Below are 16,474 nucleotides of genomic sequence, written 5' to 3' on the forward strand. Positions count from 1 at the left end.
CACACACACATACACACGCGCGCAAATTACACCGATCTACCTGAGCGAGCTGTGCGCCGAGTGCCGAGAAGTAATGGCGGTGACAGGGTGACAGCTGCGTCACACACAAAGATCCCCTAGTCGTCCTTCCCGGAGCGTTCAAAGCTTTTGCTGAACTTTGTCTGTCACTCACTCTTGTGACGTATTTTTTGTTTTGTTTTTAATTTGTTGTTGTTATGCTTACACTCATGCTGGCCATGTCCCACCCTGGCGCGTGAGCTACCTAATATACACGCTGTGCGTCTGCAAATGATTATGGTAATTATCATCCAGTAATTCTGGCAAACTTCAAGTGATTCTTTCGCGTGCGTGTTATCTTTCCACGAAGGAGCGCTGTCCGACTCCGGCAGCAGAAAAGAAGAGCGGAACCATCGTTCCCGGAAGCAGCACAATACATCGCATCGATTACGGAGCTTCCCTGGCCAGGATGCCACTTACTATCGTAAAAGCGCGTTACGTATTCAGCTTCAGCAGGCGCTTTCAAAATGGCGAAGGTGACGCCGACGACGACGATGATGGATAATGATAATCGACGCCCGGGCACATACCACGGCTTGTACCGCGCCAACCTGGCAAGCTCCGATCGGCTCCGAACTTCCGCGCGCTTGACGGAAACTGCCATAAAGGTCATCCCCCGGGCGGCCATCATCACACAGTTGGGCGTCATTTCCCTTTATCCTACCCATTTACTTTGTGTGTGTGCGTGTGTGTCTGTCACAGTATACCTCTCTTCTGATGAACAGAGGACCCTCTCTCTCTCTCTCTCTCTCTCTCGCAGCTTCATCAAAATGTAATTTGTTCGCTCTCCACACCCGAAAACCTCAATTATACCTCCATCAGTGGACGCACCCAGCCGGCCCAGGATCTGCTTCCTGCGGCTGCTCAACGGACGGACGATTAAGATTTTCTCTCTCTCTCGCTCCACTGGAGAGGACAACGCTGGACGCGCTTCTGTGCGCAAAGGTGCGCTGGGAATTTGGATTTTCCTCCCCCCCCGCCCGGTGTCACTTGAGCAGCCGGTGTGGCGTGTCGTGTTGAAATACTTCAGCTCAGCTCCGGTAACTTGCCGCTTCCGGGATCACTTTGGGCCGAAGCAACACAGGCACCAACAAATCAAAGAATCTCGACGCGAAGAGAGCTCTCCGCAAAGATTGCAGATTTCGTCTGGCCTTTGGATAGTGGGTAAAAAACAAAAACAAAAGAAAAAAAGCAGTAAAAACTGAATTTTAATAAAACATTTTTAAATGATTCATTCAATTTCATTTTCCAATCTGCTGGGATTGGAACTATTGATTTCGGGATGGCAGTGTGGCAGTTTTGGAATTATTGAACTTTTTCCTTTTTTATTTTTTTAATTTTTTTTTTTTGCTATCTTTCCAAAGCATTGCCCATAGTGCGGTCCCAATTTCGCTGGAAGGCAAAATCTGATACGGAATAAAAATTTAAAATGAGCTCAAATCAAACACACACTACCGGGACCGGGTACGAAGTGGAGAGAGAGAGAGAGAGTGGGATGAGGCAGTGAAAATGAGGAGGGGGAGGGGGAGAAAGAGGAGGGAGGGAGGGGGGAGAACAATTTGAATAAAGTGCCAAAGGAAGGAAGGAAGGAAAGCAGGCACGGTGCACAGTGAGTGAAGTGGCAAATAAAATCGTTTTCTCAGCTTCACAACTCAACCGGAGGGTTCACGGGTTCAGGGGGCTCGTTCTGCGAACGGTTTAACGCTGACGGGACGGGGTAGGTATCCTGCAAAGGTAAGTCAAACGTTGGCAAACGTTGGTGACAGTAAAAGTTTCAATCGTGCAAAGCGGGGCTTAAAATAAAAAAAAAATAAAAGACTAATAAACGTTTTGTTAAAGCGCGCTTTCGCAATGCAATAACGAAAAGCTACGTCGACGCTTCGCTGTTAGCCTACCTTTCAGGGGCAACGGAGATAGAGAGAGAGAGCAGCAGAAACAAAGTCAAATGATAAATATGACATTACACGACATTCGATACCTCATCGCATGTCTGCCACTGATCTTACCACACCCCTTTACACTGTAAACACACTTGCCCGTCGCTTAGTGCACACTGGAAGCTGTTGCTTCGTTGGGATGCTCCATTTGGCCAGCATTTCGCCCGGCACAAGGCACAGTGTGTGTGTGTGTGTGTGTTTTTTTTTTTTCTACTTGGCTTCGCTTTGTTTTGCTGCAGAATATTTATCTTTGTCGGGCATTCGCACGCGCGCACGCTGCGTAAAATTACATAACGCCCTCCCCTACTTCTCTCTCAGCGAGTGGGCGGCTCACCTATCCGGCGCTGCCGGGGCGGGAGCACTTTTTTTTTGCCCGAGCCCTTTCGCTTCCCTTGCGCGGCTGGAAGCGCACCGACTTCATCACATTCTCCATTGCCGCTCGTGCATGTTGTTCTTGCTTTTATTATTAACGGTTTTGCAATCGCACATTCTCGCGGCCCTTCAGCTGACAGTAGCACAGACACACACACACACACGCCAACAAAACACGCAGTGTGGGAGGGGGGGTGGGGCGTAAGAATTCTGTTCCCGTTGCTCGTCTTCCGTTTGCCTGCTTTTATGGCTGTGTTGGGTCGTGTCACTTCTTTTCAACGGTTTTTTTCTTGTATGTGTGTGTGTGTGTGTGTGTGTGTGTGTGTGTGTGTGTGTGTGTGGGTGTGTTTTTTTTTTATATTTTTATCTCCCGTTGTTGCGTTGCGCTATTTGTCAACTCGTCGCTCCTGCGTCTCCTTCCGCCCGGGAGGCGCCTGTTGTTACGCAGCATTACCCATCGGACGCTTTCCTTATACCGCCTCCATCCCCTCACCCATTTTCACCCCCCCCCCGCCTCCCCCCCCCCTCAAAGGTCCAGCAAAAGTTGGAGTTGGAGCGTTTGATTGTTCGCCAATTTATTTGTGACTCGTTTGTCTCTCTTTCTATCGCACTCACTCACCGTCTCTTTCCCTCTCTCTTTTTTTCTCTTTTCACTTTTTTTTTGGGAAAAAGAAGAGAAAACATTCGTCGAGATTGAGGGCAAAGGCGCACGGGGTTGCTTTTATTTTCCACCAGAATGTTTCCCGCTGGCGTGTGTGTGTGTGTGTGTGTGTTTGTCTATGTGGGTGTGCTGGAAGGAGGAGGAGGAGAACGGAAAGGGACATCGTGTTTGTTTAGGTAGATTTGCTCCATGCTCTCCACACACACAAACACACATACATATTCAAGCGCACTTCCCCCCCCCCCCCCTTTGGAAGGAAAAATAGGGCTGAGACAACTGTGGGTGAAGGATGGGAGGATAGGTTGGGGGTGGAGAAAAAAGTTTGCTTCCAAACTTGAACAATTTGTCCTCCAAGATGTCGGCACTTTTTTCGAGGCAGGGAGCAGGCTCGCCCATTTCGACTTCGAGCGGCAATAACGAACCGCAGTGGAAGAAGAAGCAGAAGAAGACGAAAAAGCGGGTGGAAAAAGCAGCGCAGGGTTGCAAAAGAAATGGTAGAATCGAAGAGTTGAAGAAAAAAAAAATCACAGAAAAGTGGCCGCAGACGAAGCGAAATGTAGAAAGAAATCAACAGGATACAATAATAACACACACACACACACATACACACACAGCCAGACATAAAGAAGCAACAGAAGTGGAGGAAGAACAGCAATAACAAAAAGAAAAAAAAAACACACACACATACACATACCACCCGAAAGAGAATCAACCAATGCAATCAGGAGATAGTGAAAGGAGAAAAACAACCCACAATTCGTGGACAATTGAATCAACTTCCGCTACTCAAGCAGCGAAGCGGTTGGGGGAGACAATAGTGGGGGGGCTGTGCGAACGGTGCACTACGGTGGAAACGACAGGCAAATTTTGGCTCTTCAAATTTTTACTACTTTTTCCCTCCCTGAAGCCACCGTAGCTGAAGACGTGAGAAGAAAACCTTTCCCTTCGGCAGCTTAAGCTGGAACGAAGTTGTCGTAAAACCCATACCGGGCGGCAGGAAAGTCGGGACACGATCGGGCAAACTCAAACTAGCCATGTGAGTGTCAGGCTTAGTTGTTTTTTTTGTTTTGTTTTCGGGTTGGGTGTGTTGAAATGGATTCAAATGTCTGGTTCGTTCGTTGCTGTTCCTTTTTTTTTTTGGTTTGATCGCTAACGTGCACAAAATTGATGCGTGTATGTGCGTGTGTTTCACTCTTCGGGTGACCCACACCAGCTTCCCGGGACACTTTCGGGTGGTAACGGAGCGTACCGCGTAAAATTAGAGACGAAGAAAAAAACGCGACCAACAAATCTCTCTGCCCCTGACAGGGCCGTTGCGATACAAAGTCGGTGCCGTGCGGATGGCCTACCTTTCAGGCGGTGGCGGCGGCTGCGATTACGTCAAGAGTTTAGAGTAGGCTCTTACGGGTGTTTTGGAACGTTTCTCGTTCATGAACGAACTGAAGGCACTTACAGGGTTTTCCAGTGGTTCTGATAACTTTGAGATGCTTAACGGACTCTATCGCACGGGAAGTGATACTTTTGGCGCGTTAGCGATAAATCTGTAACTTTACTGAACTCTATGTGACGGGAAGTAGATTCTTTGGCACCTTTTTTGGACAAGTCATTTGGGTGCCGTTTGCCAGCTGGGTTTTCGTATACATGAGGTGGTTGAAGTATTGCTATTTTCAATAATACACATCAATATAAAATTTGCACTATATATGGCTATACACATTTATTAAAATTATGATCAAAGCATGATATGTTTTGTAAATTATCGAGTGATGTTATTTTACTTCAATTTATGTTGCTTTGTTATGGAAGAGTAATAACATTCAAGTCAACTAGCGTTTATAAACATTCGCGAGTGAAATCATCTGCTGTCAATTCGAATGGGTGGGAAACAACTACAACAACAATTTTCCACAACCAAACGCATTCCGAAAATATCGCTTCAAAAAAGGTTTCATGCTGTCGTGGCTGTGCTGTGCACCAAAACATAATAGTGCTAATTCGTGAATCTTATTGCACACAGTATGTATTTAAGCCCATAACACTTGAAGTAGTTGTAATTATTTACGTGTTCCGAATGTTACAGGTGTTTCAATATAACCGAAATCATTGGATGCTGTTTGTGAAGATCGATTGTGTCATCATTTTACAAGCAAAAGTAAGTCATTGCATATCCAATGCCTAAGAGCGCTTTGTCCTCTAATGACTTTCTTATATATACTATACAGCTCAAATATTATAACAGACATGGAGCCCAATACAAGTGCAGCTACACGACGTGTTGTAAAAACCACATCCGATAGCGACAGGAAGCGGGTCATAACGGCGTATGAAAATGGCTCAGCTCCATCAGCAATAAGCCAAATGCTTAATATAAAGAGACCAACGGTGTATGGAATCATAAATAAATACAATGCAACTTGGCAAATCGCTGCAGCTAAGCGTGGTGGCACATGTAAAAAAAAGTTGTCGCAGGATGCGGTAGAAAGCATTCGAGCCTGGATCGACGAAGATTGTGCGATCACGCTGAAGTCACTGGCACAGAAAGTATTTGAACGACACGGTGTACACGTTAGCATCTCAACTATAGCCAGGGAAGTAAAGGGCTTCAACTACTCCTTTAAAATGCTGCAAAAAATACCTGAAAGGCGCAACACAACTGCTACGATCGAGGAACGTACCACATACGCCAGAAACTTCTACCAAATAACAAGGGCATTTCCTGTAAGCGGATTAATATATTTGGACGAAGTGGGATTCAACGTGAGCATGCGGACAAGCAAGGGCAGATCTCAGAAAGGAACGCCAGCAGTAACCGTGGTTCCTCAAATTAGAACTAGAAATATATCGATAGTATGTGCAATGAATTCGAATGGGATCGTACATTACGTCACCCACAACCAACCTGTAAACAGAGAGCTATTTACCAATTTTATTTATGAGCTTAAAGATATATTGCGATCCAAAAACATTAATAGAAGCTATTTAATAATGGACAACGTTGCTTTCCACAAGAGCCAGTCCGTGCAGGAAGCTATAGGAACCGTTATAGACAAACCTCTCTATCTACCCCCATATTCTCCCTTTTTAAACCCCATAGAGAATATGTTTAGCAAGTGGAAGAATTATGTAAAAAGATCTAACTGCACTAATCACGACCAACTAATGGAAGCTATATGCAACGGAGCAAATTATGTTACCGCAGAAGATTGCGAAGGGTTTATAAACAACATGTGGAACTACATGTCACGCTGTTTAAGCGGTGAAGAAATATTAGATTAGATGTATCTTTATTCTTTGATAGCTCCTTTGATAGAATTCAATAGTTTTATTCAATAGTTTAGATAGATGAGATTAATTAGTAGTAGTTAAGTCGATTAACACTTCAATGGAAAACCGTACTCCAAGAATTTTTCCTCAAAATGTGCTGTGCAGTTTCCTCAACAGTTATTACGTTTTTTTTTTTCATTAGTTAAGTTCTTCATCTTTAGATGGAAAAACGATACTCAAAGAGTTCCTTGAAAACGTGCTGTGCAGTTTTCTCATCATTAATTACTTTTTTTAGTCAGTAGTAAATATCTTGATTGTTAGATGGAAAACAATACTCAAAGAGTTCCTTGAATAAAATACAATGCAATTTTCGAACGTTTCTTAAATCAGTTTGTTTTAGTTCTGAAAGAAAAACTAAGCTGTTTGCTTTCTTAAACCAGCTTTTATTTACGGCAAAACCCTGCCAGTATATGCCATCGTCAAGAGGCCCGGATCGCCATACAACACATCATGCTCCCGATTCATTCTTCTACTCAACACTTTCTGTTCAAACATACCGCTAAAGATGACCCTAAGTAGCACTCGTGTCCGTAGTAGTGATGGGAGAATTCTATAAAAGCCTGGTTCAATTCCGAATGACTTCGCCAGAGACGAAAGCGCCTTAGAAAAGTTGGTGCAAAACTCCAGACTATGAATCAACCGAAGCCGCTTTTTCGGGATTAGCAAGACGAAAATCATGACGATATCGAATACTAAGACAGCGTGCTTTGAAGTGCTTTTAAATCGTCAGAGCCATTCGGAGTAAAGACAGCACCAGCTTGTGCGCGAAAGTTGAATGTGTTAAAAAATATAATAAAGAATAATAAAAAATTATACTGAAGAATATCATAAAACGTAGTTCGACCGAAGAAAATAGGCAAATCCACTTGTACGGCACGCTGTCTTAGTATTCGATATCGTCATGATTTTCGTCTTGCTAATCCCGAAAAAGCGGCTTCGGTTGATTCATAGTCTGGAGTTTTGCACCAACTTTTCTAAGGCGCTTTCGTCTCTGGCGAAGTCATTCGGAATTGAACCAGGCTTTTATAGAATTCTCCCATCACTACTACGGACACGAGTGCTACTTAGGGTCATCTTTAGCGGTATGTTTGAACAGAAAGTGTTGAGTAGAAGAATGAATCGGGAGCATGATGTGTTGTATGGCGATCCGGGCCTCTTGACGATGGCATATACTGGCAGGGTTTTGCCGTAAATAAAAGCTGGTTTAAGAAAGCAAACAGCTTAGTTTTTCTTTCAGAACTAAAACAAACTGATTTAAGAAACGTTCGAAAATTGCATTGTATTTTATTCAAGGAACTCTTTGAGTATTGTTTTCCATCTAACAATCAAGATATTTACTACTGACTAAAAAAAGTAATTAATGATGAGAAAACTGCACAGCACGTTTTCAAGGAACTCTTTGAGTATCGTTTTTCCATCTAAAGATGAAGAACTTAACTAATGAAAAAAAAAAACGTAATAACTGTTGAGGAAACTGCACAGCACATTTTGAGGAAAAATTCTTGGAGTACGGTTTTCCATTGAAGTGTTAATCGACTTAACTACTACTAATTAATCTCATCTATCTAAACTATTGAATAAAACTATTGAATTCTATCAAAGGAGCTATCAAAGAATAAAGATACATCTAATCTAATATTTCTTCACCGCTTAAACAGCGTGACATGTAGTTCCACATGTTGTTTATAAACCCTTCGCAATCTTCTGCGGTAACATAATTTGCTCCGTTGCATATAGCTTCCATTAGTTGGTCGTGATTAGTGCAGTTAGATCTTTTTACATAATTCTTCCACTTGCTAAACATATTCTCTATGGGGTTTAAAAAGGGAGAATATGGGGGTAGATAGAGAGGTTTGTCTATAACGGTTCCTATAGCTTCCTGCACGGACTGGCTCTTGTGGAAAGCAACGTTGTCCATTATTAAATAGCTTCTATTAATGTTTTTGGATCGCAATATATCTTTAAGCTCATAAATAAAATTGGTAAATAGCTCTCTGTTTACAGGTTGGTTGTGGGTGACGTAATGTACGATCCCATTCGAATTCATTGCACATACTATCGATATATTTCTAGTTCTAATTTGAGGAACCACGGTTACTGCTGGCGTTCCTTTCTGAGATCTGCCCTTGCTTGTCCGCATGCTCACGTTGAATCCCACTTCGTCCAAATATATTAATCCGCTTACAGGAAATGCCCTTGTTATTTGGTAGAAGTTTCTGGCGTATGTGGTACGTTCCTCGATCGTAGCAGTTGTGTTGCGCCTTTCAGGTATTTTTTGCAGCATTTTAAAGGAGTAGTTGAAGCCCTTTACTTCCCTGGCTATAGTTGAGATGCTAACGTGTACACCGTGTCGTTCAAATACTTTCTGTGCCAGTGACTTCAGCGTGATCGCACAATCTTCGTCGATCCAGGCTCGAATGCTTTCTACCGCATCCTGCGACAACTTTTTTTTACAGGTGCCACCACGCTTAGCTGCAGCGATTTGCCAAGTTGCATTGTATTTATTTATGATTCCATACACCGTTGGTCTCTTTATATTAAGCATTTGGCTTATTGCTGATGGAGCTGAGCCATTTTCATACGCCGTTATGACCCGCTTCCTGTCGCTATCGGATGTGGTTTTTACAACACGTCGTGTAGCTGCACTTGTATTGGGCTCCATGTCTGTTATAATATTTGAGCTGTATAGTATATATAAGAAAGTCATTAGAGGACAAAGCGCTCTTAGGCATTGGATATGCAATGACTTACTTTTGCTTGTAAAATGATGACACAATCGATCTTCACAAACAGCATCCAATGATTTCGGTTATATTGAAACACCTGTAACATTCGGAACACGTAAATAATTACAACTACTTCAAGTGTTATGGGCTTAAATACATACTGTGTGCAATAAGATTCACGAATTAGCACTATTATGTTTTGGTGCACAGCACAGCCACGACAGCATGAAACCTTTTTTGAAGCGATATTTTCGGAATGCGTTTGGTTGTGGAAAATTGTTGTTGTAGTTGTTTCCCACCCATTCGAATTGACAGCAGATGATTTCACTCGCGAATGTTTATAAACGCTAGTTGACTTGAATGTTATTACTCTTCCATAACAAAGCAACATAAATTGAAGTAAAATAACATCACTCGATAATTTACAAAACATATCATGCTTTGATCATAATTTTAATAAATGTGTATAGCCATATATAGTGCAAATTTTATATTGATGTGTATTATTGAAAATAGCAATACTTCAACCACCTCATGTATACGAAAACCCAGCTGGCAAACGGCACCCAAATGACTTGTCCAAAAAAGGTGCCAAAGAATCTACTTCCCGTCACATAGAGTTCAGTAAAGTTACAGATTTATCGCTAACGCGCCAAAAGTATCACTTCCCGTGCGATAGAGTCCGTTAAGCATCTCAAAGTTATCAGAACCACTGGAAAACCCTGTAATTGTACTTTTACTCAAACGCACAGCGGTGTACAAAGAAGGGGTAAGCGAGCAGTGGGGTGACGACCCCGTCAGTCAGCAGGTCTGTAGCAAACGCTCGCCTCGTCGCATTCTCCGTGCACACCTGGGGCGGTGTGTTGAAGTACGTCTCATAAATCGTTAACTAAACCCATCAGCAGCAACTGGGGCGGAGAGTAGATGGAACAGATTTTTGTTGCTGTTTTACCTTTCCAAGCCGGATAAAAACTTTCGCCGGGCTTTATCACCCGTTCGCCATCGCGTTGACCTTTGCCGCCAGCACGATGCAGGCTTTTACCGAGCACGTAATGCGATAACTCGTTCCGAAGCGCTGCAAAATCGCTGACGGACGGCACGGGACGATAAAGCATCTTGACTCGTCCCTCCCAGCATCTCGAACGCTCACCCGCTTGCGGCTCCCGCGCCAGTGTCCACGCCGAAAGATGGCGGAGTGGCGCTCCAATCGATACACAAATTAAAAGCTAATCACTGTCAATTAGCATGATTAGATCGGAAGTTTTCCCCGCAACGGTTTTGCCGACCCAAGGCAGGGATGCAGCACGGTCGCAGGACTGGCCGGTCCCAAGTATCTGGCAGGCTTTTGATCCGTGCAGTAGCAGGAAGGGACAGTGAGGAAAATTGTTTTATCAGTGCCGCTGTATTTATGCGCAAATTTCGCCATTTGTTTCGATTGAGAAGTAATTTTTTTTTAAATATGAGGCTATGAGAAAGGGTGTCTGAACGAAAAAGAGTTGTGGATGGCTATTTAGTTGCCTTCTGAGCAGGCTTGTGCAAAACATTGCACGCTGAACGCCTAAAAGTATGCAACGCTATGTAAAAGTTTGCGTTTGAACGCCTAAAAGTATGCAATAAAATATGAAATGAAATGAATTAATCGCAATAAATGATACATATAACGCCTAAAAGTATGCAATGCTATGCAAAAGTTTGCATTTGGACGCTTAAAAGTATGCAATAAAATATGAAAATTAATCGCAATAATTGATAAAATTGCAAAACATTGCACTCTGGACGCCTAAAAGTATGCACTGTTATGTAAAAGTTTGCGTTAGAACGCCTAAAAGTATGCAATAAAATATGAAAATTAATCGCAATAAATTATAAAAACTGCCATATTGCATAGTTTTAGGCACTTAATAGGAGCAAGCGATTTTGCATAATTTTCGTTAAATTTATTGTATGATGCAGTTTATTTCAGCGTATGAAAGTAAATCTTAGTGTTACAATACCTCAGATTGCAAACAAATCATCAAAAAATGACAATACACTTACAGCAACTCCCCCCACTGTGCTGAACGAATAAACTGACTTATCGTGGATCATGCTGCCCGTGCCAGCGTTCCCAATTGGCGGATGATGGCGAATGGTTTTTATCTGTCCCGTCAGCAACCGGCGCAACGCCAGAAACGCTGGTCGAACGTAGGGAGGCCCCCCCCCCCCGGAGGCATTAAACTGTCACTTAATCAACATGCCCAGGCGGCGACGATTGGCCGCCCGTACGCACTGGCCCGAGTTGAAGTAAGCTCATTATCTGCACCGAAGATTTCTCCGCTAATTAACCCGATAAGCGCGCGAGCGTGGGCGCGGTGAGCTCCTGTCCCCGCCCTTCGATCGCCCTGCCGTGCTGTGTTGTTGATGTTTCGAAAGTGTTTACAGCCGTTTCCGTTTTTCGGTTTGCTTTGCTGTTGCCCTAGCGTGTTGCACACGCTGCAGTCGTTTGATGTTACACAGGCTCTGTCCGCAGCTTAAAGCTTAATCGGCGTTCGGGAAGGCGGGTTATGGAAAATCAGCTTCCGTTCTTCTTTTTTTTTTTTGTTTTCATGCCGTCATCCAAATCCCGTGTGATTTTTTCCTCTCGCGTGCTTTCAACAACACTTTCCTCGATTTTTAACCCCCCCCCCCCTCCCCCCCCCCCCCGTTTGCCAGCACCCCATGTTTAATCCCCGGCCTGACTCACAGTCAAATGCGATTGCGTTATTCAACGAAACTTCAAATGCCGCCACGGCGTGCCAGCCCAAAACCCCATGGCAACGTGTGCGTTGTAAGCGAGCGAGCGAGGCAAAACATTCCTGCTTCACACTCCAACCGTGTTCTAGGGCGAAGCCCAAAAAAAAAAAAACAGTGGGCGCAAAAGGAAATATAAAACTTCAACACACGGGCCGCGTTGGTCTTCTTTTTTTTGCGCACCGTGCAGAAGAATGCGCTTTCCTTCGCATGAATTTGACTCGGCCAAACCGCCGCCACCTTTCCCACCGTGCTCAATCCCATCGGCAATGATGGCCCTTTAGATTTTTCATATTAAATTTCAGCCTCCGACGTGGTGCTTTGTACCCTTCAACGTGCAAAAGGCGGCAACAAAAAAATTTGGAAGCCCGGTTTATGACGAAGCAACATTTCTTGCCTGTGCGTTTTGTTTTGCTCCTGCTCTTGGGAAGGAGAGGAGGGGCTAGGGGGAAGGGGGCAAAGGGATCGGTTTGGAGAAGAGCTAAGCTGTAGCAAACATACACACATACACACACACACACACTGGAAGGACACGCAGGAATTGGTGAGATTGGGTAACATTTCTTTCCATTTCTCACTCAATTGAATGTTTAATGTAGCGTGGATTGTGTGTGTGTGGGTGCACGTGTGTGTGTGCGTACGTTGGCGATTCTAAGCAGAACCCGAAAAGCGACGGGACAGCCTCCTAGGGGGAACAGTCCCGGCGCCAGCCACACACGACGCGCGGGAAGGCGTCCGATTGCATACGTCGCAGACGGTTATAAAAGTCTACATGGGCGGCGCGGGTCATCTGGGAGGTTAGCAAGGCGGTATAAATTCGCCCCACACTCGGCATTCGCCCTGTCGATGACCCCGGCCGAGCGGGGCCGAGGAGTCGGCGTTTGGGGGGTAATAAATTGTCGAAGCCAAGAACAACAAAAAAAAAAAAAAGGTTGCATGGTTTCACGTGCTTGCACGATGAGCTTCTGATGGCATTCCGGGGCGCCAAGGTGAATGCCGTAAAGTGTGCCACCGAATGGCGAATCATTGCGCGCATCATTTTCTCACCCTTTTTGGACATTTTGGAGCAACGCTTTGCCACCATTCCTTCTTCAAGCACTTTTAGTGCGGTGCTAGCATGTTAGATTATTATTTTTTATCGAGCAAACCACCCTGCTGCTCCCTGTGCTTTCCATTTTAAGGTTTTACAACCGTCTTAGGAAAAAAAAAATAAAAAAAAGGAAACCAAACAACTAACCTCAAAAAAAAAAACCCCATTCTGTTCTCGATTGCTCGATTTGGTACGGGATTGCGGACGTGCGACAGTTTGCCGCTTGGTGACAACTGCTGCTGCTGCTGCTGCTGATCGTTTGCTATAACCCGTCTCTCTCTCTCTCTCTCTCTCTCTCTCTCTCTCTCTCTCTCTCTGTCTCTCCTCATATTGCATCAATTTGGTCCGTTCCTGCCCGACGCCCGCACTCCAAAATATGTTAAATCGAGTGTCACAAACAGTGCGCATTCCAAATCGAAGAAACAAAAAAAAGAACAGGAAAAATCGACACCTTACCCCAACTTACCATTTCTTGGTTTCTTGGTCGCCGTAACACCCTTGCGCATCTTTGCCAACCGACCACCGACACAGAACGATGCTGCGGTTGAGCGCATGATTTGCATTCCCCAGTTTATGCAGTTTTGGAGCCCACATCAGCAGCAGCAGCAGCAGCAGTAGTTTCGCACCTGTTTTGCATCGCCGGCGTCCGCTGCCTGTGATATGGTAATCTTTTACAATGCGAAAGCACCCCGCCAGGGCCGCCCGTGCCCCCCGAGACGCAGCCAATTGTTGCGGGTGCGTTACGACGCACGACGGGCAGCAGGCGACGAACCGCACGCCAAGACGTGCCCCGCGGCAAGTGCCGCCAACCCTGCCCAAACCAACAGCGGGTGGTCCCTATTATGTGTGTGTGTGTGTGTGTGTGTGTGTGTGTGTGTGTGTGTGTGTGTGTGTGTGTTAGTACTGCATACACAGCACCATACTGGTAAAATGCAAAATGCGATTTCGATCTTGCTCCCTCGTTCGGCGGCGGCGACAAGATGACTTCCTAACTGCTGCCACTTCTTGCACTGAGCGCTGTTCATTTGCATTCCGAGTAAGCGTTTTACGTACCATTTTGTAATTTCAAAACGAAAGTGGTCTCGCCTCTTTTCTGTCAAGGGGGGGGGGGGGGGCGGTGGGGAAGCATTTTTCGCCTGCACCTCGAAAAGGTGTGAATACTGCTCGTTTTTTTTTTTTGGTGTTGTTGCTTCTAGTTTGGCACCCCCTTTGTAACGCGTTGCGGTGTGCCCGTGTTGAGCGCTTTCGAGCCAAATTACGCGGTCCGCCGCCTGCCAGGAAGGTTTACCGTACCGTACCCCCATGTGCTTGTTGCCCTTGGCCTCCGGCCCCACTGGTACCATCGCTTTCAATTGCCATAAATCCCACGGTTTCTTTTTCTCAGAGTTCTTAGTTCAGTTCCCTTGCAAAAGAAAGAAGAAGAAGCAAGAAATGGAAAATTGACACCCCATGGTCCCGTGGGGGTCTGGAGGGAGAATGGAGTGTGGGTGGAGAGACTTTGCGCGCGTCTCTAATGCTGACAAACGATACGCCGTTTGCTTCGGCCGCCGTTTGGATCGAACTGCTCGCTTGACATCGCGCTGAAATTTCCCGGGAAAATTCCGTCCCACAACACACACACACACACACGCGCGCATACACACAATGTTGCCCATAGGTAGAAAAGCACCATGTAGGATGCGAAAGACGCCCGGTCCCAATGATCCCCGATGCATCACGCTAGTAAATCGCAATTAATTTCCCTTCCCCGCTTGCCGCTGCCACCACGGTCGGTTAGATTGGGTATTGGTGGGAGGGGAGCAAGCAGAAGGGTAGAAGGCAGTTCACAAGAAAGATCAGTTGTGTCTATTATGAGGATTTAGCTGGCAAAAGCTTCGCGATCCGTAGCGTAGCTGGGTGTATTTGTGTGGGTTGATCGGTAAGCGGCCCCGGTAAGCGCCTAACAGTATGCAATTTGCAGCACAAAATGTCTCTTATCAGGCGCGGCAAATTCGGTGGTCCCGTCCAGCGTCTGGAGGTATGCAATTGGCGAGATTCTTTGATATTTGTGAACAATTTTGGTAAACATCTATTTTTATTATAAGAAAAGAGATGAAAATGAAAAAAAAAAACATAAAGGTTTGCATAAAGCAACAGAAAAGTCCCAAAAATTGTATGTAACAGAGTCCTCAGGAGTGACATTTACAGAGTTGTCGAGGGGTTCTCATATTTGTGCGAAATTTCCTAGACCTTTTCTAATGGGAAGTAAACTTCATATGGTGATAATTGGACTCTAGCTCTTTTTGGACTGGCGGTTTGGAAATTCAAATTGGATTTGTTCAACAAGGATGCTATAGAGTCCAATTCCCATTAAATTAACCTCATTTCACGTAAGAAAGAGTATAAAGTGTCCCACGGCTATTAGAACTTCTGGAAACCAATGTATATAAAAAATATTAAATTTATTTATTAAAAAAATCAGAACAAAATGTAAACTGTGATTGATTTTAACGTGAAACTTGTCAAGTATGAATCATAATTTTGATTTTTTTTTGTCTAAAAGATACTTAAAACCAAACAAAGCATAAATGAAAACAGATAATATTATTTTATGGAGCAATAAATAGAAACCGTTAGACGCATCCGTTCCCCTTCCCAAGCCCAGCGCAGCGCCTGCCGAGATGTAATCTTTACTTATCGCCCTTCAAGTGTAAGCGTTCTCCATAGAAATGCATGCACTTGCGTCAGCTCAGTCGGTACACTTTTCGGTACACCTCGCTGTTCCCTGTTAAGCGCAGTTTTCCATAACGACTTCACTACTACTGCCCCAAAACACTCCCTGGTGGAAGGAACAGCTCGCGCGACGAGAGTGCATTCGGGTTTGGGCATATGCATACGGGAAAAATACGTGCCCGGGGTGGCATGAGGGAAGGAACAGCAACAAGAAGAGGTCAACAAATAAACACAAACGATTTTCAAAATCAACCTCCGAAAGCGGCCACACCAGGCGACGACCGTGAAGTGAAGATAGTGCGATGCGAATGTGCGAATGTGCTTTTGTGAACTTTTGCAAAGCACTTCTCCCTACACACACACACACACACACACACACACACACACACACACACACACACACACACACACACACACACACACACACACACACACACACACACACAGAGACTGACACTGACTAACAAAACACCAAACGGCCCGACTGTGCGCCTTTCGAGCGGGAGGGTGGCAGTAATGATTCTCGTTAGCGGGATTCTTCAAACGATAAAACTTCAGCTGGGAGTTGTTTTCCGTTTTCTTTTCTATTTTGTTGTTGTTGTTGTTGTTGCCACAACTGCACAAAAGGTTCATCCGACGACGACGACGACGACGACACATTCCATTTCATTTGGTTTTGGAAGGTTGACGCGCGTGATTGTGCACGCTTGTGTGGGTTGCAGGGCGCACTTTGCCCGCTTGTTGCGATTGGCTCGCTTCTTCCGCTTCTTGCCGAGCTTTGCCCCATTATCATAGAACAATCAGCATTCTCGCACTCACTTTGCCT

At 44.9% G+C, this 16,474-nt stretch overlaps 3 protein-coding genes across 7 annotated transcripts in view; 1 reads left to right on the forward strand and 2 right to left on the reverse strand.

The window, feature by feature from the left end:
- Nucleotides 1–16,474, reverse strand: part of LOC3289648 (uncharacterized) — a 139,870-nt gene that overhangs the window by 72,787 nt on the left and 50,609 nt on the right. The window lies entirely within an intron of this gene.
- LOC133393313 (uncharacterized) lies at nt 4,030–6,744 on the forward strand. The gene is made up of 2 exons (XM_061657790.1): nt 4,030–5,179; nt 5,250–6,744. The coding sequence occupies exon 2, from the start codon at nt 5,269–5,271 to the stop codon at nt 6,301–6,303; it is 1,035 nt and encodes a 344-aa protein (XP_061513774.1). The 5' UTR covers nt 4,030–5,179; nt 5,250–5,268; the 3' UTR covers nt 6,304–6,744.
- Nucleotides 7,448–9,800, reverse strand: LOC133393317 (uncharacterized). The gene is made up of 2 exons (XM_061657800.1): nt 9,103–9,800; nt 7,448–9,032 (listed from the first exon to the last, which is right to left on the reverse strand). The coding sequence occupies exon 2, from the start codon at nt 9,011–9,013 to the stop codon at nt 7,979–7,981; it is 1,035 nt and encodes a 344-aa protein (XP_061513784.1). The 5' UTR covers nt 9,014–9,032; nt 9,103–9,800; the 3' UTR covers nt 7,448–7,978.

The sequence above is a fragment of the Anopheles gambiae genome, chromosome X, assembly GCF_943734735.2.
Source record: "Anopheles gambiae chromosome X, idAnoGambNW_F1_1, whole genome shotgun sequence".
NCBI lineage: Eukaryota > Metazoa > Arthropoda > Insecta > Diptera > Culicidae > Anopheles > Anopheles gambiae.

Coding starts and splice junctions, on each gene's coding strand:
- LOC133393313 (XM_061657790.1), top strand. CDS start 5,269: ATGGAGCCCAATACAAGTGCAGCTACACGACGTGTTGTAAAAACCACA.
- LOC133393317 (XM_061657800.1), bottom strand. CDS start 9,013: ATGGAGCCCAATACAAGTGCAGCTACACGACGTGTTGTAAAAACCACA.